Consider the following 26,509-nt stretch of genomic DNA (forward strand, 5'->3'; position numbering starts at 1 on the left):
TTACAATGATTAGATGACTTGGGAAGTTTAAGTAAGAAACAATTTCATACATGCCTTCAGTTGCATTAGCCTACTTTATTCCAATATTTTCGTCATTCAGTGATATTTATTTCCACAGTAATTATTTATGAATCCATTCAGTTGTGGTTAAGATAACAGTTCATGCTTAGTGGTGGGCTATGCGAAGAGATGGGAGAAGTGACATGCCTCGCAAAGTTTAGAACTGGCAGGAGAATGGTTAAATGGTGCTGCCTAGCATCCATCAAGAGTTTAAGAACATAGTGCGTGCCAATGCTGCCTCGGCATTGCTATGTTTCATACAAAGCCGTAGGCAGAAGTTTACAGAAATGATTACTAGGTCGTTAGGTGGAAATATACGTTTCTGCTTTGATACCGGCAGTACCTTTCAGATAAGGAAAAGGCAAAATAAAGTTGGTGGAAAAATGTGTTAGTATGAAAGAGATGACATTTCAGCATCTAGGCCTACCTAAAAATGCCTCGAAGGCAGGCATTTAGAAAGTCATGGCCTCATATGGAACAGAGCAACATTTACCCGTCATTAACCTTTACTGATGTAAGTAGTTAACTGATTATTCAAAGCTTTTCATTTCACAAAACATTGACGCAAACAGAGATCTTTTCCAGACCCTTGTTTATAAAGTTTATACTTATTGTTTGAATCCCCTGAGTTTGATGAATAGCATGTTTGAGTTTAAAACCACACATAAAGCAGACCATGACTTATCATCTTACAGCCCAGCTCCCCCCCTCCTCCCCTCTACCCATGACTTTGGTCATGTAATTGTTAGCATTCCAGGCCACCCAGCTCTTTTCTGATTGTGTGGTACAGTACAGGGATGTTGCAGGGGAGGTCAGACTAGACGCCACACATGGTTTTGGGCATTTGTGTGTGGCCTAGTGAGTACTGACCACTTGACAATGCAAAGCTCAAAAATTTAAGAGCAACTAGGCTTTATGCTTTGTTTTATTGTAGTGTATTTGTCTGAGTCTGAAGGTATTTTACTGAACTATGTACCTTTACATTTTGGGGGTCAGTTTGATCTGCCTCAGTATTCCAGTCTACTGAAAAACTATGCTCCCTCTGAGTCATGGGCTTTGCTTAGACACGCCATTAGCTTATGTCAGACTGTACAGCAGACACAAGTAATATTTAAGGTCATTATGACTTTCAAGTTTTTAGCCAATCACCCAGGGTTTGTGTGCAGACATGGAATGCATCAGGTAGGCTAGTATGCAAGGGCAGTATGCTGCTCTGAGTGAGTAAAAGAATGAGTGGGATAGGCTTAATTGTTCTCGCGTAGTTTCCTCGTTTTTTAGACCACTCACCGTGTTGGCCTTACAAATGGATGAGCTAATCATTAGTCATGTTGTCAAATCCCACATCTCCCCGAGGAACATTATCTGTTTTGAGTGTCATGGATTGTCACTTTTTCATGTAGCACAGTTGTGTTCCCATGTGACGAAGCACTTCCACCACTGTACTGTGGGGGTGGAGGAGCTCTCAGGAATGGATATTGGCAACCACTCGAAGGAGAAATCTGTCATCCTCAAAGAAACCATTCAGCATAATGACTGAATAACTCAATATTACTCTGATACATCATATAGTCCTAATACACAATGGAACATTTTGTTCATAGAGGGCTTTTGTCTACCCACTAACATTGAACTTGATCTGTGTGGTTTGATTTAACAAACTTACAATTCTAAATATCAATTTTTAAATTTTTTATTTATTACATTTTCATTTGCACAGAGCTGTCATGGTGGCAGTTTGCTAATGTGTCCTCCTGCTAGTCTGCTAGAGGGCAATTCCACTGTAATGAAGTTGCTCTGAGACTCAGATTTGTCACTTAAAATGTCCAGTGCCTCCCGAAAGTATTCACACTCCTTGACTTTTTCCACATTTTGTTGTTACAGCCTAAATAATACATTGATTGAATTTATATTTTTTTGTCACTGGCCTACACGCTATTCCCCATAATGTCAAAATACAATTCTTTTACAAATTAATTAAAAATTAAAAGCTGACATGTCTTGTGTCAATAACTATTCAACTCCTATGATATGGCAAGCCTAAATATGTTCAGGAGTAAAGATGTGCTTAACAAGTCACATAAGTTGCATGGACTCACTCTGTGTGCAATAATAGTGTTTAACATGATTTTTAAATGACTACCTCATCTCTGTAAGGTCCCTCAGTCGAGCAGTGAATTTCAAACAGACACAATCACAAAGACCAGGGAGGTTTTCCAATTCCTCACAAAGAAGGGCACCTATTGGTAGATGGGCCAAAAAAAAGCAGACATTGAATATCCCTTTAAGCATGGTGAAGTTATTAATTACACTTTGGATGGCGTATCAATAACCCAGTCACTACAAAGATACAGGAGTCCTTCCTAGGATTGCACATTTTGGGGAATATTCAGAGGTGGAAACTTTCCGTGGGAATTAACAAGTATATATGGGAATTAATATTAATACCATTTAAATGTAGATGTTTTTTGCATTGGAAATATTTATATTGCTATCATAAGTAGACGTAATTGCAAATGATTAAATTCTTCCAATAGAAATTTAAAAAACAATTGTTACAAATTGAACTTTAATTAAATGAGTTCACATGGGATGATTTCACTGAACAACAAAAGAAAGGGAATATTGAATGATCCCTAATGATCCATCGCATCTCCCCAAAAACATTTTCAACATACATCTGTAAAGTGATTTAGAAACTAAAGCTTTGGTTGTCTTCCTCTCAGGCTTCCATGTCTTCTCCCTGGACCTCCTCAATGTCCGTCCACCTCTTGAACATCAGAGACTGAGGCCTCATTTTCACTGTCACTTTACAACCTTGTTGAGGATGGCTTGTTGTCAGGCTCAAAAAGCCTCAAATTTGCCCGAATGGCCACCAATTTTTCAACCCTTGTATTGGTCAGCCTGTTGCGTCCTTTGGTGTGTGTGTGTGTGTTCCCAAACAAGGACCAGTTGCGCTCTGAGGCAGCTGATGTTGGTGGGATTTGGAGGATGACAGAGGCAACAGGGGAAAGAGCCTCAGATCCACAAAGTCCCTCCCATCAGGTGGCTGATGAGATATGTTGGCACGACTGCCATGTTGCATCTCCCTCCCAAAGCCCTTGCTTGGAAGTGTACTTCGCCAGACTGCCAAGAACCTTGCCCTCATCTAGGCCAAGGTGGCGAGACACGGTAGTGATGACACCACAGGCCTTGTGGATCCCTGCACTAGACAGGATGCTCTTGCCAGTATACTTGGGGTCCAACATGTATGCTGCGGTGTGTATGGGCTTCAGGCAGAAGTCTTCACACTTTTTGATGTATTTCAGAACTGCAGTTTCCGCTGCTTGGAGCAACAGTGAAGTGGGCAGGGCAGTACGGATTTCTTCTCTTACATCTGCAGCCAGAGTCTGAACATCAGACAGGATGGCATTGTCGCCCTCAATCCATGCAATGGCACTGCTATAGGTTTCAGGAGTTTCAGGCTGCTTACCACTCTCTCCCAAAATACATCATCCAGGAGGGTCCTCTTGATGGGGCTGTCCATATCGGCAGACTGTTATATGACCATTTCTTGGAGAGACTCCTTCCCCTCCAGGGGACTGTCAAACATGATGACGACACCACCCCAACAGGTGTTGCTGGGCAGCTTCAATGTGGTGCTCTTATTCTTCTCACTTTGCTTGGTGAGGTAGATTGCTGCTATAACTTGATGACCCTTCACATACCTAACCATTTCCTTGGCTCTTGTAGAGTGTATCCATTGTTTTCAGTGCCATGATGTCCTTGAGAAGCAGATTCAATGCATCAGCAGCACAGCCAATGGGTGTGATGTGAGGGTAGGACTCCTCCACTTTAGACCAAGCAGCCTTCATGTTCGCAGCATTGTCTGTCACCAGTGAAAATACCTTCTGTGGTCCAAGGCCGTTGATGACTGCCTTCAGCTCATCTGCAATGTAGAGACCGGTGTGTCTGTTGTCCCTTGTGTCTGTGCTCTTGTAGAATACTAGTTGAGGGGTGGAGATGATGTAGTTAATTATTCCTTGCCCACGAACATTCGACAGCCCATCAGAGATGATTGCAATAGAGTCTGCTTTCTCTATGATTTGCTTGACCTTCACTTGAACTCTGTTGAACTCTGCATCCAGAAAATTAGTAGATAAAGCATGTTTGGTTGGAGGGGTGTATGCTGGGTGAAGAACATTCAGAAATATCTTCCAATACACTGCCTGTGAGCATCAGAGGTGAACCAGTTGCATACAAAGCTCAAGCAAGACATTTATCAGCATTTCTCTATGTTTCTCCATTGAGTAAAACAACTTCTGATTCCAGGAGGACCATGAGCTGTTGCCATCGATAAGGTGTCTGATTCATCATTTTCACCTTGAATAGAAATAGAGAGACTTTTGTCAGAGGTTGTTTGTTGTGAGCGCTGAGGGAACTTTATGCACTTGGCCAGGTGATACTGCATCTTTGTTGCATTCTTCACTTATGATTTGGCACAGTATTTGCATATGTACACAGCTTTTCCTTCTACATTAGCTGCAGTGAAATGTCTCCACACATCAGATAGTGCCCGTGGCATTTTCCTGTAAAGATTAGAAAAACATTTGCAAAAAAAACCCAAATACAATTCCATGTACAGATAAATAGTTAAGCAGATTAAGTTAGATTAAAACAACTCCTTTGTAAGATAAATGTTTTTAAATGAAACATGTATGGAAACAGGTGCATTAACACTCCTCAGTTAGCAGGCTCAAGCAAGCTAAAACCCACATGGTAGCAAAAACTAACTAGCAGTAATTGTTAACAAGTTAGAAATTATTTAAACACACTTTGCTGTAGGCTACTTTTTACTAGTTAACAAAAAATAATGTATGTCATATAAAATATATTCACCACACCCAGTATTGAAATCAAAACTTACCAGAAAGCATGTAGTCCTTGGCTCAGACAGTGTAGTAGTGTGGGCTCAATAGCATCTCATTAGTGTGCAAGATCTTGAGAATCAGCTGTACATGTGATGGAAGAATGCACTGTGCATGCAGAGGGTTGCAATTCCATTGAATTGGGGACAGTTTAACCAAAATATTCCACAAGACCTAGAATTGCCTAATGTGTTTCGCCAAAAAAAGGTTGACTGTTATAAGCTAACTTTTAAAAATGAATTTAACCAAAGATCTCCAAATTCCTGGGCATAACTTCCCATGCAAAATTTACTGAAAATGTCCTGACATTTACCGGAAGGTTTCCGACCCTTTGCAACCCAAGTCCTTCCTAACTCAGTTACCATAGAGGAAGGAAACCACTCCAATGGAGAATGCTGCCTATGACCCCAAGAACACCATCCCCACCGTCAAACATGGAGGTGGAAACATTATGCTTTGGGGGTGTTTTTCTGCTAAGGGGACAGGACAACTTCACCGCATCAAAGGGACGATGGACGGGGCCATGTACCGTCAAATCTTGGGTGAGAACCTCCTTCCCTCAGCTAGGGCATTGAAAATGGGTCGTGGATGGGTATTCCAGCATGACAATGACCCAAAACACACGGCCAAGGCAACAAAGGAGTGGCTCAAGAAGAAGCACATTTAGGTCCTGGAGTGGCCTAGCCAGTCTCCAGACCTTAATCCCATAGAACATCTGTGGAGGGAGCTGAAGGTTCGAGTTGCCAAACGTCAGCCTCAAAACCTTAATGACTTGGAGAAGATCTGCAAAGAGGAATGGGACAAAATCCCTCCTGAGATGTGTGCAAACCTGGTGGCCAACTACAAGAAACTTCTGACCTCTGTGATTGCCAACAAGGGTTTTGCCACTAAGTCATGTTTTGCAGAGGGGTCAAATACTTATTTCCCTCATTAAAATGCAAATACATTTATAACATTTTTGACATAGGTTTTAGTTGTTATTCTGTCTCTCACTGTTCAAATAAACCTACCATTAAAATTATAGACTGATCATTTCTTTGTCAGTGGGCAAACGAACAAAATCAGCAGGGGATCAAATACTTTTTTCCCTCACTGTATATCTATCGGCGAGTCTCTTTTGTGCAGAGCACATGAGGTGAAGAAATTACACTTGTATGCAATTCACTACTAAATGTGTGCCTTCAGATATCTTAATGGCTTTCTGCAAGGAGTCAGAGCTCTGGATGAGTTATCGCTTCAGCTGCAATTTCTTCCCCCTGTGCTTCCTACTACCATTTTCCCCCTCCTCCGCTCTTCTCCCCGTACACATGCTGCGCTTCCTTCAGAAAAGCATGCATCACAACATTGTTCATTTGCACAGTTTCTCTCGTTCACTTTCCCTTGTAAATGTCCACAGTCACTGAAAATGACATTCGGTAGCTACAAGCTATGCTTTATGAGCTGGATTTGCCTGGTTTTTTAGAAACCATATGACTCTATATACAAGGACTTGTCTTGGGCGGTATCCAGATTGTCATGCCTTCATACCGACCTTGTGCCATACCAGGATATTCGGTAATACCGGTACTAAGCACAAAGGGCGCTGTTTTCAAACCCCACTCATACACTGTAATCCGAAGGTTAGCAATGCTAACAAGTACATTTAAAATCCCATAGAGAATGCTAACTAAATGCTAACGATCGCATTGTGAACATTTTGTACAGTTTTTGACCTAAACTATACAAGTAATGCTACACAGTTTGCTGTATGCATAAAACAAATATTAGCCAGCAAGGCTCTTGATCCAGGAGGGGATTCTCTGCTGTTACCAAGCGAATGCTTGATTTTGGAAGAAGCTAATCACTTAGCTAGATAGCTAACTAGCTACTAAATTGGCAAACCAAATGTACAACTGCAGAGCATTTAGCACATTTTAGACAGTTAACTTAATAGTTATAAGATATCTAGCTTGCAAACATTTTGTTGTGAATTCCATACTGCAATTAGATCACCTGGCGCCTGCTGCACAACCGTGAGTGACTCACAAGGCTCCGGTCTCTCGTCATTGTGTGCTTGTAAACAAACACCACATGACTGGGGACTATTGTAAGCTTCATGATAATTCGACCGATTTAAATGAAGAACGCAATATTCTTTATCTCCTAAATTGTTTCACAAGTTGACTGAAGGTATTTACTTAAGTAGCTACAAATATTCAAATGTATAAAAAAAAAAAAGTTTCAACGGGATTCACATTATTGAAAAACCATCCAGTGGCTTTTTCCAAATACCCCGGTATATGGTAAATCTCCCAAGCCTACCTTTAACAATTTACACTGAAACTTTTACAAAAACACATTTCAAATCAAATGTTATTTGTCACATGTGCCGAATACAACCGGTATAGACTGTTTACTGTGAAATACTTACTTACAAGCCCTTAACCAGCAATGCAGTTTTAAGAAAACTAAGAGTTTAGACATTTTTTACTAAATAAACTAACGTTTAAAAAAAAAAAAAAAAGTTATACAATAACGAGTCTGTTAATAGGGGGTACCGGTACTGAGTCAATGTGCGGTGGTACAGGTTAGTCGAGGTAATTGGGGTAATATGTAGGTAGGGGTAAAGTGACTATGCATAGATAATAAACAGCGAGTAGCAGCAGCGTAAAATCAAAAATAGTCTGGCTAGCCATTTGAAAAAACTGTTCAGCAGTCTTATGGATTGGGGGTAGAAGCTGTTAAGGAGCCTTTTGGACCAAGACTTGGCACTCCGGTACTGCTTACCGTGCGGTAGTAGAGAGAACAGTCTATGACTAGGGTGGCTGGAGTCTTTGACAATTTTTAGGGCCTTCCTCTGAAAGAGGAACTGTGCAGATGTGAAGTTTGGTAAAATATCCCTCAGTGTTTTTGTGACCACGTTTTCCTTAAACTCTGTTACATAGCTGCTCCGAATTAAGATTCAAAGATGTCTTTAAAAAGAATGGTATGTCAGCTATGACATGACACCTCGAGTTTGAAAAAATCTATTTTCGTTATTAAAGTGAAGTGGATTTACAGTCATTAACACAATTGCGAAATGCATAATAATAGATATGAATGTCATTCTGTTCATGGCGATGTTTCCTAAATAGGTACACATAGGTACATTTACATTTACATTTAAGTCATTTAGCAGACGCTCTTATCCAGAGCGACTTACAAATTGGTGCATTCACCTTATGATATCCAGTGGAACAACCACTTTACAATAGTGCATCTAACTCTTTTAAGGGGGGGGGGGGGTTAGAAGGATTACTTTATCCTATCCTAGGTATTCCTTAAAGAGGTGGGGTTTCAGGTGTCTCCGGAAGGTGGTGATTGACTCCGCTGACCTGGCGTCGTGAGGGAGTTTGTTCCACCATTGGGGTGCCAGAGCAGCGAACAGTTTTGACTGGGCTGAGCGGGAACTGTACTTCCTCAGAGGTAGGGAGGCGAGCAGGCCAGAGGTGGATGAACGCAGTGCCCTTGTTTGGGTGTAGGGCCTGATCAGAGCCTGAAGGTACGGAGGTGCCGTTCCCCTCACAGCTCCGTAGGCAAGCACCATGGTCTTGTAGCGGATGCGAGCTTCAACTGGAAGCCAGTGGGGAGAGAGGAGGAGCGGGGTGACGTGAGAGAACTTGGGAAAGTTGAACACCAGACGGGCTGCGGCGTTCTGGATGAGTTGTAGGGGTTTAATGGCACAGGCAGGGAGCCCAGCCAACAGCGAGTTGCAGTAATCCAGACGGGAGATGACAAGTGCCTGGATTAGGACCTGCGCCGCTTCCTGCGTGCGGCAGGGTCGTACTCTGCGAATGTTGTAGAGCATGAACCTACAGGAACGGGTCACCGCCTTGATGTTAGTTGAGAACGACAGGGTGTTGTCCAGGATCACGCCAAGGTTCTTAGCACTCTGGGAGGAGGACACAATGGAGTTGTCAACCGTGATGGCGAGATCATGGAACGGGCAGTCCTTCCCCGGGAGGAAGAGCAGCTCCGTCTTGCCGAGGTTCAGCTTGAGGTGGTGATCCGTCATCCACACTGATATGTCTGCCAGACATGCAGAGATGCGATTCACCACCTGGTTATCAGAGGGGGGAAAGGAGAAGATTAATTGTGTGTCGTCTGCATAGCAATGATAGGAGAGACCATGTGAGGATATGACAGAGCCAAGTGACTTGGTGTATAGCGAGAATAGGAGAGGGCCTAGAACAGAGCCCTGGGGGACACCAGTGGTGAGAGCACGTGGTGCGGAGACAGATTCTCGCCACGCCAGGTAGAAATGCAATATCCTCCTTTGCATATTTGGGTATTATTCTACACACTGGCTATTATTTTAATGAGCTCTGCCACCAAACAAGACCACATTTTGTTGGTCTGGACCAGACCAAATCTGAACAAATCATAGACGTCTATGTTTCACAAGTTTGGACATCAAAGTATAACTCAGTAGAGTACAGCACAGCACAGGACAGTAAAGTATAGTTCAGTACAGTAGAGTTCAGCACAGTACATTAGTGTACTCAACTCTAGTGTGCTCTACTGTGTACTGCACTGAACACTACTACACTCTACTGTACAGAACTGTACTGAACTATACTCTACTTTTCTTTACTATACTGTCATGTACTGAACTATACTCTACTTTTCTGTGGTATACTGTGCTCTACTGTACTGTCCAAACTTGTGAAACATCGATATCTATGATTGCTTCAGATTTGGTCCGGACCAGACTAGATCTGAACCAATCATGGACCTCTGTTTGGGCAAAATGATGGCCGGTCCAGATGTCTGTGGATGCTGAAATCAAGGCCAGGGCAGATTGATGAAATGTAAACTACTTCTCAACGTCCAGTGTCAGTCGGTGCGCAGTGGTTGAGGATGCTGGTTACGGTAGATGGAAAGGGAGGGTGTGAGTAAGAGCCGGAAGAGGTGACATTAATTGGAGAAAAGAGAGAGAGGGAGGGGTTGTCCATACTTTTCACACTCTGCTTTGACCACCAGAAGAGAGAAAGACAACTGAGAACGTATCAGCTGAAAATAACAGTATGCCAGTGGAAGGGAGGACAGTAGCATGTGGCCCAACTGTGGTGGGTGACTAATATGATTTCCCATTATAGCCAATTCAATTACCGATTTGGTAACATAATTTTGAGTTTTAATCACTTAATAATTCATATCAGAATTGATATCAGTAAAAACTCTAACTAATGGATAGGTCTACCTTTTCCTTGTTAGTTCTGTGAACTTTCATTATCCTCCCTCATGAGGGAGAGAAATTAGAAAATATCTTAAAGGAATGTTGGTTTTTGTTAACGGAATTAAGGTTCAAGGCAATGTTTCTTAAACGTACAGAAGGCAGAACAAATGATCCATCAAAACTATGAAATAACACATATGGAATCATGTAGTAACCTAAAGTGTTTAAAGAATCAAAATATATTTTATATTTGAGATTCTTCAAAGCAGCCACCCTTTGTCTTGATGATATATATATTTGAATATTTTTTTATTTAAACTTTATTTAACTAGGCAAGTCAGTTAAGAACAAATTCTTATTTACAATGACGGCCTTCCAAAAGGCAAAAGGCCTCCTGCAGGGATGGGGTCTGGATTAAAAATAAAAATAAATAAATACAAATATAAGACAAAAGACATATTACGACAAGAGAGACACCACAACACTACGTAAAGAGAGACCTAAGACAACAACACAACATGGCAGCAACACATGACAACAACATTGTAGCAACACAACATGGCAGCAGCACAACATGGTAGCAGCACAAAACATGCTACAAACATTATTGGGCACAGACAACCGCACAAAGGGCAAGAAGCTAGAGACAACAATACATCACATGAAGCTGCCATAACTGTCACTAAGCGTGTCCATGATTGAGTCTTTGAATGAAGAGTTGGAGATAAAATGGTCCAGTTTTAAGACTTTGTCTGCTAGACCCATTTTCAATCTATTTGACAAGAAATCAAAGCCTTTGTCTATTCCAAATTTTTTTAGAATGGAAAATAATTGAATAATGCATTTATGCCTTAATTTCTCCAAAATATAGAATCTTAGCTTTCATTTGACACTCAATTTGACATGCTCTTATGAACTTCACATGTTGGTCCTCATGGGTCATTTTACATGGAAATGACCTATACCATCAGTTAATTGATATAGATGTTAACCTGTCTTCTCTCCCTGTGCTTTCTCCTGACAGAGGTCAGGAGCAACACATCCGCTATGAGCACATCTACTTACCTGAGCCCAACAACCAATCAGAGGTGGAGTATGTTGAGATAAAGCGTCCCCGCCTGGACCTTGGGGCGGAGTCTCTCATGAGGCTTTCAGCCCACCGCCCACAACTTCCTCTGGGAGGGGCTGAGGACATGTCAAAGGTCAGTATTGATTACTTGACAGAAGGATCTCAAAGGCCAAAGTCGATTAAATCTCTTGAGGGACTTTCATTTTGAATTTATTGTTTGAGTTTTGAAATCCAACAGCTGGGTAATGCTGGCATGTCAAAGGTCACTGTTGGATTACAGACTAAAATGACTCCTGCTTTGATGTGTGTTTGGTTCAAAGTAGGGCTGACCCCAATTAGTTGACTGGTCAATTGTTTGGTTGTTAGGCGGTTGGTCGACCAAGATTGTTTTAGTCGAGCAGTAACAAATATATATACAGTACCAGTCAAAGGTTTGGACACACCTACTCATTCAAGGGTTTTTCTTTATTTTTACTATTTTCTACATTGTAGAATAATAGTGAAGACATCAAAACTATGAAATAACACATATGGAATAATGTAGTAACCAAAAAATTGTTAAACCAATCAAAATATATTTTATATTTGAGATCCTTCAAAGTAGCCACCCTTTGCCTTGATGACAGCTTTGCACACTCTTGGCATTCTCTCAACCAGCTTCACTTGGAATGCTTTTCCAACAGTCTTGAAGGAGTTCCCACATATGCTGCGCACTTGTTGGCTACTTTTCCTTCACTCTGCTGTCCAACTCATCCCAAACCATCTCATTTGGGTTGAGGTCAAGTGTTTGTGGAGGCCAGGTCATCTGATGTAGCACTCCATCACTCTCCTTGGTCAAATAGCCCTTACACAGCTGTAAGGGTGTTGGGTCATTGTCCTGTTGAAAAACAAATGATAGTCCCACTAAGCGCAAACCAGATGGGATGGCATATTGCTGCGGAATGTTGTGGTAGCCATGCTGGTTAAGTGTGTTTTGAATTCTAAATAAATCACCAACAGTGTCACCAGCAAAGCACCCCCACACAATCACACCACCTCCATGCTTCACGGTGGGAACCACACATGCGGATATCATCCGTTCACCTGCTCTGCGTCTCACAATGACACGGCAGTTGGAACCAAAATCTCAAATTTGGATTTATCAGACCAATGGACAGATTTCCACCGTTCTAATTTCCATTGCTCGTGTTTCTTGGACCAAGCAAGTCTCTTCTTATTGGTGTCCTTTAGTAGCGTTTTTCCCCAGCAATTCGACCATGAAGGCCTGATACACGCAGCCTCCTCTGAACAGTTGGTCTTGATGTGTCTGTTACTTGAACTCTAAAGCATTTATTTGGACTGCTATTTCTGAAGCATAATATGGACTTGGTCTTTTACCAAATAGGGCTGTCTTCTGTGTACCAACCCTACCATGTCACAACACAACTGATTGGCTCAAATGCATTCAGAAGGAAAGGAATTGCAGAAATGTACTTTTAACAAGGTACACCTGTAAATTAAAATGCATTCCAGGTGACTACCTCATGAAGCTGGTTGAGAGAATGCAAAGAGTGTGCAAGGCTGTCAACAATATATTCTGATTTGTTTAACACTTTTGGTTACTACATGACTCCATATGTGTTTTTTCATAGTTTTGATGTCTTCCCTATTATTCTACAATGTAGAAAAAGTAAAAATAAAGAAAACCCTTTGAATGAGTAGGCGTGTCCAAACTTTTGACTGGTACCGTATATGTATTTGCACCCATCTCAGTGAACTAACCCACTGCTGAGGCCTAGACTAAAAACCATTCAGGCTTTATCTGAAAATCTGGTCGGAGACTCCATATGGAGGGTGAGACGCAATTGCGGAGCCTCCAGAGGCATGCAGGGGGCAAATCCATCTCTGTACCGCATCGCTATGCGCCTCCCAAATGTTGTAACAATGCGGAGGGCTCTGTACAGCTCAGCAATGACATGATTGGTTGACGGTAGGTGGGGTGGTACATCATGTATAAGTACAAACTCAATTGTGACTCACCAACTGGATTCGGTCTTGTGTAGCAACATTTGAATTTGTTTTTTTACATTGGATATAAGTACAGTAGACTCAGAGCTACAAAATGGTAAATCATACACTGCATTTGAGGAAACAATGGGAAAGTAATTCTCCTTTGAAAGTTGATCAACGAGTAAAATCACTTTTGAGAAAACCGTCTTTCAATGTTTTGGTACCTCTATCGGAGAGCCCTTCTTTGTCTACACCCATTCAGCATTGTTCACACCCTCTTAAGCCTTAGCCCCACCCATCTCTTTAAGGGTTGATCCGAGCGTTCTGTACTAACTTGCAAGCTACTTCCGGACATCTAAGAGAGAGAGAGAACAGCTCGCTGAACGTTACTCACCCTAGCAGAGCTGGTTAGGCTGTTAAAGTATGTTTTCCAGAGCGTTGGTGACTGCAACTGTGCTCTCAGATTAGAGGTCGACCGATTAATCGGAATGGCCGATTAATTAGGGCCGATTTCAAGTTTTCATAACAATCGGAAATCGGTATTTCTGGACACTGATTTGGCCATTTTTTTTATTTTTTTTTATATATATATATATATATATATATATATATATATATATATATATATATATATATATATATATATATTTATTTTTATTTTTATTTAACTAGGCAAGTCAGTTAAGAAAACATTCTTATTTTCAATGACGGCCTAGGAACGGTGGGTTAACTGCCTTGTTCAGGGGCATAACGACAGATTTTTTACCTTGTCAGCTCCGGGATTCAATCTTGCAACCTTACGGTTAACTAGTCCAACGCTCTAACCACCTGCCTCTCATTGCACTCCACGAGGAGCCTGCCTGTTACGTGAATGCAGTAAGAAACCACGGTAAGTTGCTAGCTAGCATTACACTTATCTTATAAAAACAATCAATCAAACATAATCACTAGTTAACTACACATGGTTGATGATATTACTAGTTTATCTAGCGTGTCGTGCGTTGCATATAATCGATGCAACGCAGGAGGATGATTTAACAAAAGCGCATTTGTGAAAAAAGCACAATCGTTGCACGACTACCTAACCATAAACACCAATGCTTTTCTTAAAATCAATGCACATAAGTATATATTTTTTAAACCTGCATATTTAGCTTAAAGAAATCCAGGTTAGCAGGCAATATTAACCAGGTGAAATTGTGTTACTTCTCTTGCGTTCATTGCATTCAGAGTCAGGGTATATGTAACAGTTTGGGCAGCCTGGCTCGTTGCGAACTAATTTGCCAGAATTTTACGTAATTATGACATAACATTGAAGGTTGTGCAATGTAACAGGAATATTTAGACTTAGGGATGCCACCCGTTATATAAAATACCGAACGGTTCCGTATTTCATTGAAATAATAAAAGTTTTGTTTTCGAAATGATAGTTTCCGGATTTTACCATATTAATGACCTAAGGCTCGTATTTCTGTGTGTTATTATGTTATAATTAAGTCTATGATTTGATAGAGCAGTCTGACTGAGCGGTGGTAGGCAGCAGTAAGCTCGTAAGCATTCATTCAAACAGCACTTTCGTGCGTTTTGCCAGCAGCTCTTCCCTGTGCTTTAAGCATTCAGCTGTTTATGACTTCAAGCCTATCAACTCACGAGATTAGGCTGGTGTAACCAATGTGAAATGGCTAGCAAGTTAGTGGGGTGCGCGCTAATAGCGTTTCAAACGTCACTCGCTCTGAGACTTGGAGTAGTTGTTCATCAATTAGCAAAAAAAAAGAAAAAAAGAAAAAATGTTTTTGCTTTGTCATTATGGGTCATGGTGTGTGTATTTATGATGGGGGAGGGGGGCAATTTAATACATTTTTGAATAAGGCTGTACTGTAACAGAATGTGGAAAAAGTAAAGGGGTCTGAATACAGTATATGCCATTTAGCAGACACTTTCATCCAAAGCGACTTAGTCATGCGTGCATACATTTTACGTATGGGTAGTCCCGGGATTCAAATCCACTACCCAGGTGTTACGAGCACCATGCTCTACCAACTAAGCTACACCGGACCACTGGTGGTGGTACACACAGCAGCTAGTGATAGTGAATATGTCGTCTTCATCAAGGGATGAGTTCAGTCAGGAGTGAGGCAGATTGCATTTCACTTGTCGAGGTCCTACCCTACTCAACCATCAGTCATCAACTGTGCTCTGCTTTAACTGCACTGGTGCTGTGGCATGTTAAGTGGCAATCGCAGATGTGTGGAATGTTAGGTAGCTCTGAGAATGTGTCCCGTGATCGGTGCTGGTGCAGTCAGTGTGTGTTACTTTCTACAGGGTCTCTTTCTAGGTCAGAGCCTCAGGGGAAGGTTGTTCTGCTCACTGCTCCGTTCTCCTCTCACCTGTCATCAACACAGACGATGACACACTACTAGTACCGTTTCTTTGCTCATCAGCAAGTTCTGGCACCTGGAAGGAATGATGGTTCTCACTCATACTCTACCATCTGGCGTCAGTGGGAGTTTTTCGTCATTTACATAGTGCTCAGGGAACAAGGGTGCTACACCCACACTTGCTGTCTCTGTTTAGCTAGCTACGTCCTGTTTATCTTCTACAGCTCAAATGTTAGCATAAGTATTTTTGCCCATTTTCTTAATCTTTTCCAGATGATTCATAATTTAGTCAATTTTGAATAAGGGGCAAAAGAGAGTGGCTGTCCCTCAGTGGTGAAAATCGCCTTTCTCTGCTATGGCCTGCTTGTGGGGACAGCAGTGTGTTTTTTCTACTTGAGATCCTGCTGAGTGGCAGCATCTTCCCTTAGGGCAGCCAGGGTATTATTAGACACCGCCATCACAATGTGATCCTTGGACTGGGAGGGGGATTGACCTGAATGCTGTTGTCCTCAACAAGAGCACCAGTACCAGTGGACGCAAAATAGCCCCATAACATCATAGATCCACCACTGTATTTTTTGTGGTTCTTTTCTGCTTATGTATCCTTATTTCGACGCTAAACCAAGCACTGGTATGCATGGCCAAAGAGCTCTCTTTTATCAATATTGCGTAGAAACTATTGTAGAATACTACTGATGAACGAAATGTAGAATGTTTGTATGCATAGAAGTGTGATTTATGAAACAATGCTACCTGTGTCGTACACACACGGGTAGGAGATAATTATTTAAATACCAGTTCTCAGCCTCAGTGCTTGTGCACGACCTTGGTTATTTACATTTGGAACATCCCCTGATTTGCCATATATGGTTACCCCATATGTGGGTAATATACAACGCCTTACCATGAAATATAATTGCGCAACCAAAAAAAGCTACGAAAATGTACTTTTCCGAGGCTGAAATAGAGGTGCTATTGTCAGATTGAATACAACCAGGTTTTATTTGGCTCACTCAGTTGTGCTTTGACCAGTAAAAATAAAAACACAGCTACAAAGAAAAGACCATTAGCACAATTGAAGATGCTTTAGCAATGGGAAATATACTTCAAATGAGTAAACAACACTCACCAATAAGCCATCTATCCTCAACAGCTCCCTCGTGTAGGCCAACATTGCTGTTCTGCAGAATGAACAAGTTGTGCGTTCCACTCTGCCACCACATTCAACAGCGTATTTTGGGCATCACATAAACTGTCACCTTCACATTCAGAGTGGAAGCCTTTTTTGTTCACATAGTTGAACTCGTTTTGGGATGGGGCTTTGTGGGTGCCATTTATTGCTCCGTTCGTATTTGGGAATCCATTGATGGCAAAGGATCCCCTCTTGACTTAAACCTGTTGTGTGATGGTGTATGGAATTGGTACGTTACAGTTCGTTTTGCTGATGATTGCATCCAAAACATTGTCTCATCGAGGGCTGTGAGATGCTGATTGGCAAGCTCGTGCTGAAATGTGCTTGTTGCCAAACATGAAGGATTATAGCACTTGGATGTGCACCGGAATGACACGTATTTGTTTTTCTAAAGTAGGTATGAAATCCTCGCAAAATTCCTATAAGATTGGCTCATCAGATATCGTTCCCAAAAAAACAATCTGTACTTTCTGCAAAGAATGCCGCTCTCTGCGACATGCAGCTGTGCCAAATCTTCCAACAGAACAAGATCAGCCATCTCTTATTCGATTTCCCGTTATCTCAGTCTTTTATACTATTTCATGATGCATGAATTCACAATTGTAATACAATGAAATTGAAAAATGATTTAGTTTTTACTGTCACAATATCACACATTTTTAACATATATTTTCCCCATTCCAAGCTTGACAAGCAGTTCCCTTATTCCACCACGTGATACTGTGTGTACACACGGTCATGGCTATGCGTAAATTCATGCACACTCTCAAGCAAATGTTCCTATTGATAAATCTCACACCTTGTGTGGAAATGATCCCACGCATGGTTTATGCACAGATTTGTGCCTACGCATTATTGAAAAATGAGGCTTCTGGAGTTTGCTATACAGCATTGCCACTTGGATTGGAGCTGGTGCTATGGTTGGATGACATGAAAATAAAGCTCTTTAGCCAAAAACCTGGTTGCCTCTGCCAGGAGGCTGAACCTGGCCGCGAGTGGTTCTTACAGCAAAACAATTACCACAAGCACACATCAAAATCCACAAAGAAATGGTTAATTGACCACAAAAATAAAAAATAAAAATCAATGACCATCAGTCTTTGGACTTGAAATCCATTGAAAACCTATGGTTTGAATTGAAGATGGCAGTCCATAAGTGCAGACGAAGGATATTGAGGTTCTGGACGGATTCTGTATGGAGGAATGGTCTAAGATCCCTCACAATGTGTTCTCCAATCTCATAAAACATTTGAGGAAATATTAAGGAGCTACACAGGACTTTGTGCAAACTGGAAGCCACATCCTGAGGCCACATTTATTGTAGCTGGGGATTTTAACAAAGCAAATTGGAGCAAAACGCTACCGAAGTTCAACACATTGACTGTAGTACTCGTGCTACTAAAACACTCGATCACTGCTGTCACGGTAGGGGATTTTGAGTTGACCTTATAGGTGACGCAAGTCGTATCACTCGAGTTCTTATATCATCCGGCAAACAGATGATTCATAGGTCCGCCGGACTGACCTGGTTTGTTTATTCCTGCCCTTAGTTCGGAGAATTGCCTTTAGTGTTTATTGTTTCGGGATCTTAGATAATATCAATCAGACTTAGAGTACCTCTTACTTGTTTTACCTTTACCTTTTATACTCTTGTATTTAGACACACGCTTTCCTCTACGATTTAATGCCTATACCCGTCGGTTAATACTGCTTGAATATTAATACAGAGTAATTTTGCTTTTACAATATAAATGAGTTGGCTGTCCAATCCCTTAAATTGTCTTTTGTGTAGAAACTAGACTTTTATCCCCAACTCGGGAGTGTCAGAGGTGTTCTCTCCCCTAGGATTTTGGGTCTAGTTTCTACTTTTTATTCAATGTTTGCAATTCACTTAGTTATACACATTATTACAGTTTCTTTACGTCCTTAATCTATAACACCAATAATCATCAAAACACTTAAACTCTTAATGCCTTATCTATGTATTACAACAAGTGGTTAATTACCTTAGCGTAGGTTGACCTGGTTGGTTCCCAAAGAGTATGTTCTTCAACTCACAATTTCTCTATAGGTTTGTCCAATCACTCAGTATTTGTTTCTCCTACTAGAAGTTGTACGATGACTATTTTTAACTGATTAGTTGAGAGACTGCTTTCGAGATCAAGACCCTTTGTAACACCACTGATGCTATTTATCAACTCCGGTTAGGGGGTGGATGTATTAAGCAATAGGAGTGTATAGGGTAGTTTTCTCAGTATGTCTCGTCCAAGAATCAGCAGTCAAAAGATACAATTGTTCTAGAGTATGAAAGTCAGATATTACCTTTTAGGTTGATGATAGTTTGAAGTATCACGAGCAGTCTGTGAGTGATAAGTCAAGTAGCACTATCATGCCTCTCCAATGAAGGCATGCTTCTTATATACTCTTTCTCGGGACCAGGTCAGCCTTAGCGCTGCATTACATTTTGATACTGTGACAGGATGTGGCAAGCTGACAGTGTCAGCGTGAAATGTCACTATGAAATTATTGCTAGTGACAGTGTCTATGCGTCATCTAAACCTAAGTCTTGCATCAAGTTAACCCAATCAAATTCTACTACTGGTCTGGTTTCCTCCTGTTTGGTTGATGACTCGCCTTCTTCCTCCTCTGGGGGTGGTGCTTGGACATGAGGTATCTCATCAAACCAGTTGTTTGGCTCCCACTCCAGGGGCGGAGCCATTGGTAGAGGTGTGGGTGGATCCCGTGGAGGAGGTGTCATCAAAGCCCTTTTTTGTGCTACCGCATCACTGCCCTCCCCTGTCCCCCCTTCGGCAAATCAGATCACGTCTCGATTTTGCTCCTCCCTTCCTATAGGCAGAAACTCAAACAGGAAGTACCTGTGCTAAGGTCTATTCCAAGCTGGTCTGACCAATCGGAATCCATTCTTCAAGATTCTTTTGATCACGTGGACTGGGATATGTTCCGGTTAGCCTCTGAGAATAACATAGCCATATACACAGACACGGTGACTGAGTTCATCAGGAAGTGTATGGGCGAAGTTGTTCCCACTGTGACTATTAAAACCTACCTAAACCATAAACCTTGTTTAGACGGCAGCATTTGCGCAAAACTGAAAGCGTGAACCACCGCATTTAGACAGCATCCCTAGACACGCCCTCAGAGCATGTGCAGTCCAGCTAGCTGGAGTGTATACGGACATGTTCAATCTCTCCCTATCCCAGTCTGCTGTCCCCACTTGCTTCAATATGTCCACCATTGTTCCTGTACCCATGAAAGCAAAGGTAACTGAACTCAATGACTATTGCCCTTTAGCACTCACTTCTGTCATCATGAAGTGCTTTGAGAGGCTAGTCAAGGATCATATCACCTCTACCTGACACCCTAGACCCACTTCAATTTGCATACCGTCCCAATATATCCACAGAGAGTGCAATCGCCATCACACTGCACACTGCCCTATCCCGTCTGGACAAGAGGAATACCTATGTAAGAATGCTGTTCTTTGACTATAGCGCAGTCTTCAACACCATAGTACCCTCAAAGCTCATCATTAAGGTTGGGGTTCTGTGTCTGAACTCCGCCCTGTGCAACTGGGTCTTGGACTTCCTGATGGGCCGCCCCCCAGGTGGTGAAGGTAGGAAACAACACCTCCACTTCGCTGATCCTCAACACAGGGGCCCCACAAGGGTGTGTGCTCAGGCCTCTCCTGTACACCCTGTTCACCCATCACTGTGTGGCAACGCAGACCTCCAATTCAATCATTAAGTTTGCAGGCATCGCAGTAGTAGGCCTGATTACCAACAATGACGAGACAGCCTACAGGGAGGAGGTGAGGGCCCTGGCAGAGCGGTGCCAGGAAAATAACATCTCCCTCAACGTCAAAAAAACAAAAGGAGCTGATCGTGGACTTCAGAAGACAGCAGAGAGAGCATGCCCCTATCCACATCGACGGGACCGCAGTGGAGAAGGTGAAAAGTTTCCAGCTCCTCTGCGTACACATCACCGACAATCTGAATTGGTCCACCCACACAGACAGTGTGGTGAAGAAGGCGCAACAGCGCCTCTTCAACCTCAGGAGGCTGAAGAAATTTGGCTTGGCCCCAAACTTTTACAGATGCACAATTAGGAGCATTCTGTCGGGCTGTATTACTGACTGGAGAGCATCACTGGGGCCCCACTGCCTGTCCTCCAGGACACCTACGGCACCCAATGTCACAGGAAGGCCTAAAAGATCATCAAGGACATCAACCACCCAAGCCACAGTTTGTTTACTCCGCTACCATCCAGAAGTCAAGGTCAGTACAGGTGCATCAAAGTTGGAACAGAGATACTGAAAATGGCTTCTATCTCAACGCCATCAAGACTGTTAAATAGCCATCACTAGCCGGCTACCTCCCGGTTACTCAACCCTGCACCTTAGAGGCTGCTGCCCTATATACATAGACATGGAATCACTGGTCACTTTAATAATGTGTACATACTGTACTACGTTACTCATTTCATATGTATATAGTATATTCTATTCTACTGTATTTTAGTCAATGTCACTCCGACATTGCTCGTCCTGATATTTATGTATTTCTTAATTCCATTCTTTTACTTTAGATTTGTGTATATTGTTGTGAAATGTTAGATACTACTGCTCTGTTGGAGCTAGGAACACAAGCATTTCGCTACACCTGAAATAACATCTGCTAAATATGTGTTTGACTAATAAGATAGAATTTGAAAAGGTATTGAAAACAGGGCCGCTAATAATTTTGACCCCATCTTTTTATATATATTTTACTTGTTAAACAAAATACATTTTCTGAGCAATTGTATTAGAATAAAATAATTACATTTCCCAGTTTTTTTCCCACCGACAATATAGCTCAGTATTTGCATTTATTTTATCCAGTCTTTTTTGTGCATCTTTATCAAGGGTGCCAATAATTCTGGACCTGACTGTAAGTTCTGTCAAATGCAATCACTGTATGGAAATAATTAATATAACAGGAGAGACATAGAAGAGGGATGGGGAATGAAAATAGGAAAATGGCAAATACAGAGAGCGGCACAGATAAAGGGAAGGGGGGAAATGGAAGAGACAGAGGGACATGAAAAGGGGGAGCAGACTAGACTATATAATACAATCAACCTATCTAGCAGGGAAATAACTACCACTGAATAGGCCTGTCGTTGTGTAACGTTATCTCACGAGGACCAATGTACTGCATACTCAGCCACGAGGCCCCTTCTAAAGCACTCTGAACACTAACACCGTCTAGCTTTACAATAACACGCTCAACATCAGTATCAGGAATGTGTAAGAGGTAGTAATCTCAGTGAATTCATTTGCCTGTGAAATTAGTTTTGATTGAACAAGGACAAAGTGATTGTCCTACCAATATCGCCTCAGGCCAGTTATACATTCAGCAAATGTATAGTACCATCACTGTTCTCACTGTAGTAGAAATGTAAAAACTGTACAGATGTATTGTACTGAAGCTAGTTCTTACATACACTCATGCTCTAAATTAAAATGTTTCATTGGTAGCACTGGTGCTTCCAACTTAAACATGATAAAAGCACAACAAAATTTTGGAGAAACAGAAAATAAGATTTGTGAATATAACATTCCAGTTTGGAGTCCTGTACATACACTGAGTATACCAAACTTTAGGAACACCTTCCTAATATTGAGTTGCACCCCACTTTGCCCTCGGGAACAGCCTCAATTCGTCTGCGCATGGACTTTACAGTACAAGGTGTCGGAAACGTTCCACAGGGATGCTGGCCCACGTTGACTCCCTTAATTCCCACAGTTGTCAGGTTGGCTGGATGTCCTTTGGGTGGTGGACCATTCTTGATACACACAAGAAACTGTTGAGAGTAAAAAAACTCAGCAGCGTTGTCGTTCTTGACACTCAAACCGGTGCGCCTGGCACCTACTACCATACCACGTTCAAAGGCACTTAAATATTTTGTCTTGCCCATTCACCTTCTGAATGGCACACATACATAATGTCTCAAGGCATAAAAATCCTTCCTTAACCTGTCTCCTCCCCTTCATCTGCACTGGCTGAAGTGAATTTAACAGATGACTTCAATAAGGGAATGTAGCTTTCGCCTGGATTCACCTAGTCACTCTTTCATAAAAAGAGACAATGTTTTGTACACTCAGTGCACACTTATCTTGCTACTGTGGTATCAAAGACTTGCTCAACCCTTTTTGTATAGTAAGCAGTGCTCAACCATAGATAACCTCTGCTGTGTGTTGATATGTAATGGAGTAGACTAGAGGCTGATCCACAGGCTTAGTTCCACGGCAGCATGACAGACCTCCACCAAACACAATGACAGCCTTGTTTTCTCTCCTCAGTGAGATATGGAGTGAAGGCCATCTTCTGTCTAAGCCTCTGCTTATTGATCGGCCCTGGGAGGACAGAATAGGATTGAGGTGTGTGTGTGGTTGGAGTTTGGAGGGGGAGGCTACTGAGGGCTGTAAGGTCATTCTTCACATCTCTTGAGCTATGACTTAACCAAATGTCCATGCATGGCACACACTGCCAACACTGCTCTAACATGTGGCCTGACTTGTCAGTCTGACAGTGATATTTATGCTGTTGTGGAAACTAGGGCTGTTGGGGTGATCGTAATACCACCACACTGGCAGTCATGAGTCATGACCGCAGTCAAATTCCACTTGACCATTGAGTGACGTAATCTCCTCTTATGCACCATGGACATGCGTTCAGTACCCAATCGCTAACTACTGTCAGGTTGCTAATGGCCTGGCACTCAGGGCTCTATTGTCCCTCTAACAATTCTGCATGCAAATGAAATCCAAAATCACAACAAACACAAAACAGTACGGTGCTTTTAAAACTCACCTCACTGCGATTGATCAATTTGAATGAAGAGGTTCAACAACAGGTTGAAACTGGGTCGAAAATATGGTCATTGTGGATGTTGTTTCAAAGCCAAACATAACGAAATGGACAACACTTTCGAAGGTGATTCATTCAAAACACCCGTAAGCATATGAGCTTACGGGTGTTGAGCTTACGGCATAGGCCTATATACACCAAAATGATGTGGACACCTGCTCGTCGACCATCTCATTCCAAATTCATGGGCATTAGTATGGAGTTGGTCCCCCTTTTGCCACTATAACATCAACTTTCCACTAGATGTTGTAACATTGCTGCGGGGACTTGCTTCCATTCACCACAAGAGCATTAGTGAGGTCGGGCACTGATGTTGGGCGATTAGCACTGGCTCGCAGTCAGCGTTCCAATTCATCCCGAAGGTGTTCGATGGGGTTGAGGTCAGGGCTCTGCGCAGGCCAGTCAAGTTCTTCCACACCAATCTCAACAAACCATTGCTGTTTGGACCTTGCTTTGTTTTAGGTGCATTGTCATGCTGGAACAGGAAAGGGGCTTCCCCAAACTGTTGCCACAAAGTTGGAATCACAGAATAGTCTAGAATATCATTGTATGCTGTAGGATTAAAATTTCCCTTCACTAGAACTAAGGGTCCTAGCCCGAACTGTGAAAATCAGCCCCAGATCATTATTCCTCCTCCACCAAATTTTACAGTTGGCACTATGCATTCGGGCAGGTAGCGTTCTCCTGGCATCCGCCAAACCCAGATTCATCCGTCAGACTTCCAAATGGTGAAGCGTGTTACACCACTCCAACCGACGCTTGGCATTGCGCATTGTGGTCTTAGGCTTGTGTGCGGCTGCTCGGCCATGGAATCCCATTTCATAAAGCTCCCGATGAACAGTTATTGTGTTGACGTTGCTTCCAGAGACTGTTTGGAACTCGGTAGTGAGTGTTGCTCGTACAGTCATTTCCATGACAATAACCGGCTGACAAAATGTTAATGACCACCACACCCCTAGTGGAAACCCAAATACCTTTCCTGGAAGACTGAGGTGATCTGGAAGTGAACAAGTCCATGCCAGACTGCTTGGATGACATAATTGTTTGTTTGAGTGAGTGTGTGTGTGTGCACTGCCCCCTTCATTTATTTCCCCCCACATTCTCCTGTCTGCTGGACTGTCATTAGGTGGATTGTTCTGTATTGTCAGTTATGATACTGGCAGCTCTCTATCTATACTGATTAGCTTTTGGAACAGGCTGTTTTCATGGTCAGAGAATAGTCAGGGGTGCTTGTTTCTTTGGGTTCAACATTACCGTTGACACACAAAAAAATCGAACTTTAAAATGTCACCTAAGCTAAGATTAGTTGTGCACCTGCTGTAGTGTTCTGTTCTTGATCTCTCCGTGTGTGTGTGTGTGTGTGTGTGTGTGTGTGTGTGTGTGTGTGTGTGTGTGTGTGTGTGTGAATTGACTGAATCATGTGATATCAAGAACACCTGCTAACATGAAACCAACAGGATGTTTATCCCTACTCCTTTCAATTATCTTATGGAGCGCACATGCAGTACCAGTCAAACTGTGGACACCTATTCATTCCAGGGTTTTTCTTTATTTTTACTATTTTCACCATTGTAGAATAGTAGTGAAGACCTCAAAACTATTAAATCACACATAGAATCAAGTAGTAACCGAAAAAGTGTTAAACAAATCAAAATATATTTTATATTTGAGATTCTTCAAAGTAGCCACCCTTTGCCTTGATGACAGCGTCGCACACTCTTGGCATTCTCTCAACCAGATCATGAGGTAGTCACATGGAATGCATTTCAATTAACAGGTGTGCCTTGTTAAAAGTTAATTTGTAGAATTTCTTTCCTTCTTAATGTGTTTGAGCCAATCAGTTGTGTTGTGACAAGGTAGTGGTGGTATACAGAATATAGCCCTATTTGGTAAAAGACCAAGTCCATATTATGGCAAGAACAGTTAAAATAGGCAAAGAGAAATTGACAGTCCATCATTACTTTAAGACATGAAGGTCATTAGAGTTACAAGTTCATCTCAGGATAAGTTCATTAGAGTTACCAGCCTCAGAAATTGCACCCCAAATAAATGCTTCACAAGTAACAGACACATCTCAACATCAACTGTTCAGAGGAGAGTGTGTGAATCAGGCTTTCATGGTCGAATTGCTGCAAAGAAACCACTACTAAAGGACACCAATAAGAAGAGACTTGGTTGGGCCAAGAAACACGTGCAATGGACATTAAACCGGTGGAAATCTGTCCTTTGGTCTGATTTTTGGTTCCAACCGCCGTGTCTTTGTGAGACGCAGAGTAGATGAACGGATGATCTCCGCATGTGTGTTTCCCACCGTGAAGAATGGAGGAGTAGGTGTGATAGTGTGGGGGTGCTTTGCTGGTGACACTGGTTTATTTAGAATTAAAGGCACACTTAACCATTATGGCTACCACAGCCTTCTGCAGCGATACGCCATCCCGTCTTGTTTGCACTTAGTGGGACTATCATTTGTTTTTCAGCAGGACAATGACCCAACACACCTCCAAGCTGTGTAAGGGCTATTTGACCAAGAAGGAGAGTGATGGAGTGCTGCATCAGATGACCTGGCCTTTACAATCACCTGACCTCAACCCAATTGAGATGGTTTGGGATGAGTTGGACCGCAGAGTGAAAAGCAGCGAACAAGTGCTCAGCATATGAGGGTACTCCTTCAAGACTGGTCGACAGAATGCCAAGAGTGTGCAAAGGGTGGTTACTTTGAAGAATATTAAATATACATGATATTTTAATTTGTTTAACACTTTTTTGGTTACTACATGATTCCATGTGT

The 26,509-nt window shown here is 42.1% G+C and overlaps 1 protein-coding gene across 1 annotated transcript in view; it reads left to right on the top strand.

Moving 5' to 3' along the window:
- The window catches only part of LOC139575342 (nuclear receptor corepressor 2-like), a 189,969-nt gene that overhangs the window by 79,265 nt on the left and 84,195 nt on the right, over nt 1–26,509 (top strand). The window contains exon 4 of the mRNA XM_071400266.1: nt 11,186–11,363. Within this exon, the coding sequence (XP_071256367.1) occupies nt 11,186–11,363 (178 nt within the window). The remainder of the gene's footprint in view (nt 1–11,185; nt 11,364–26,509) is intronic.

This window comes from Salvelinus alpinus, chromosome 5 (genome assembly GCF_045679555.1).
Source record: "Salvelinus alpinus chromosome 5, SLU_Salpinus.1, whole genome shotgun sequence".
Taxonomy (NCBI): Eukaryota; Metazoa; Chordata; class Actinopteri; order Salmoniformes; family Salmonidae; genus Salvelinus; species Salvelinus alpinus.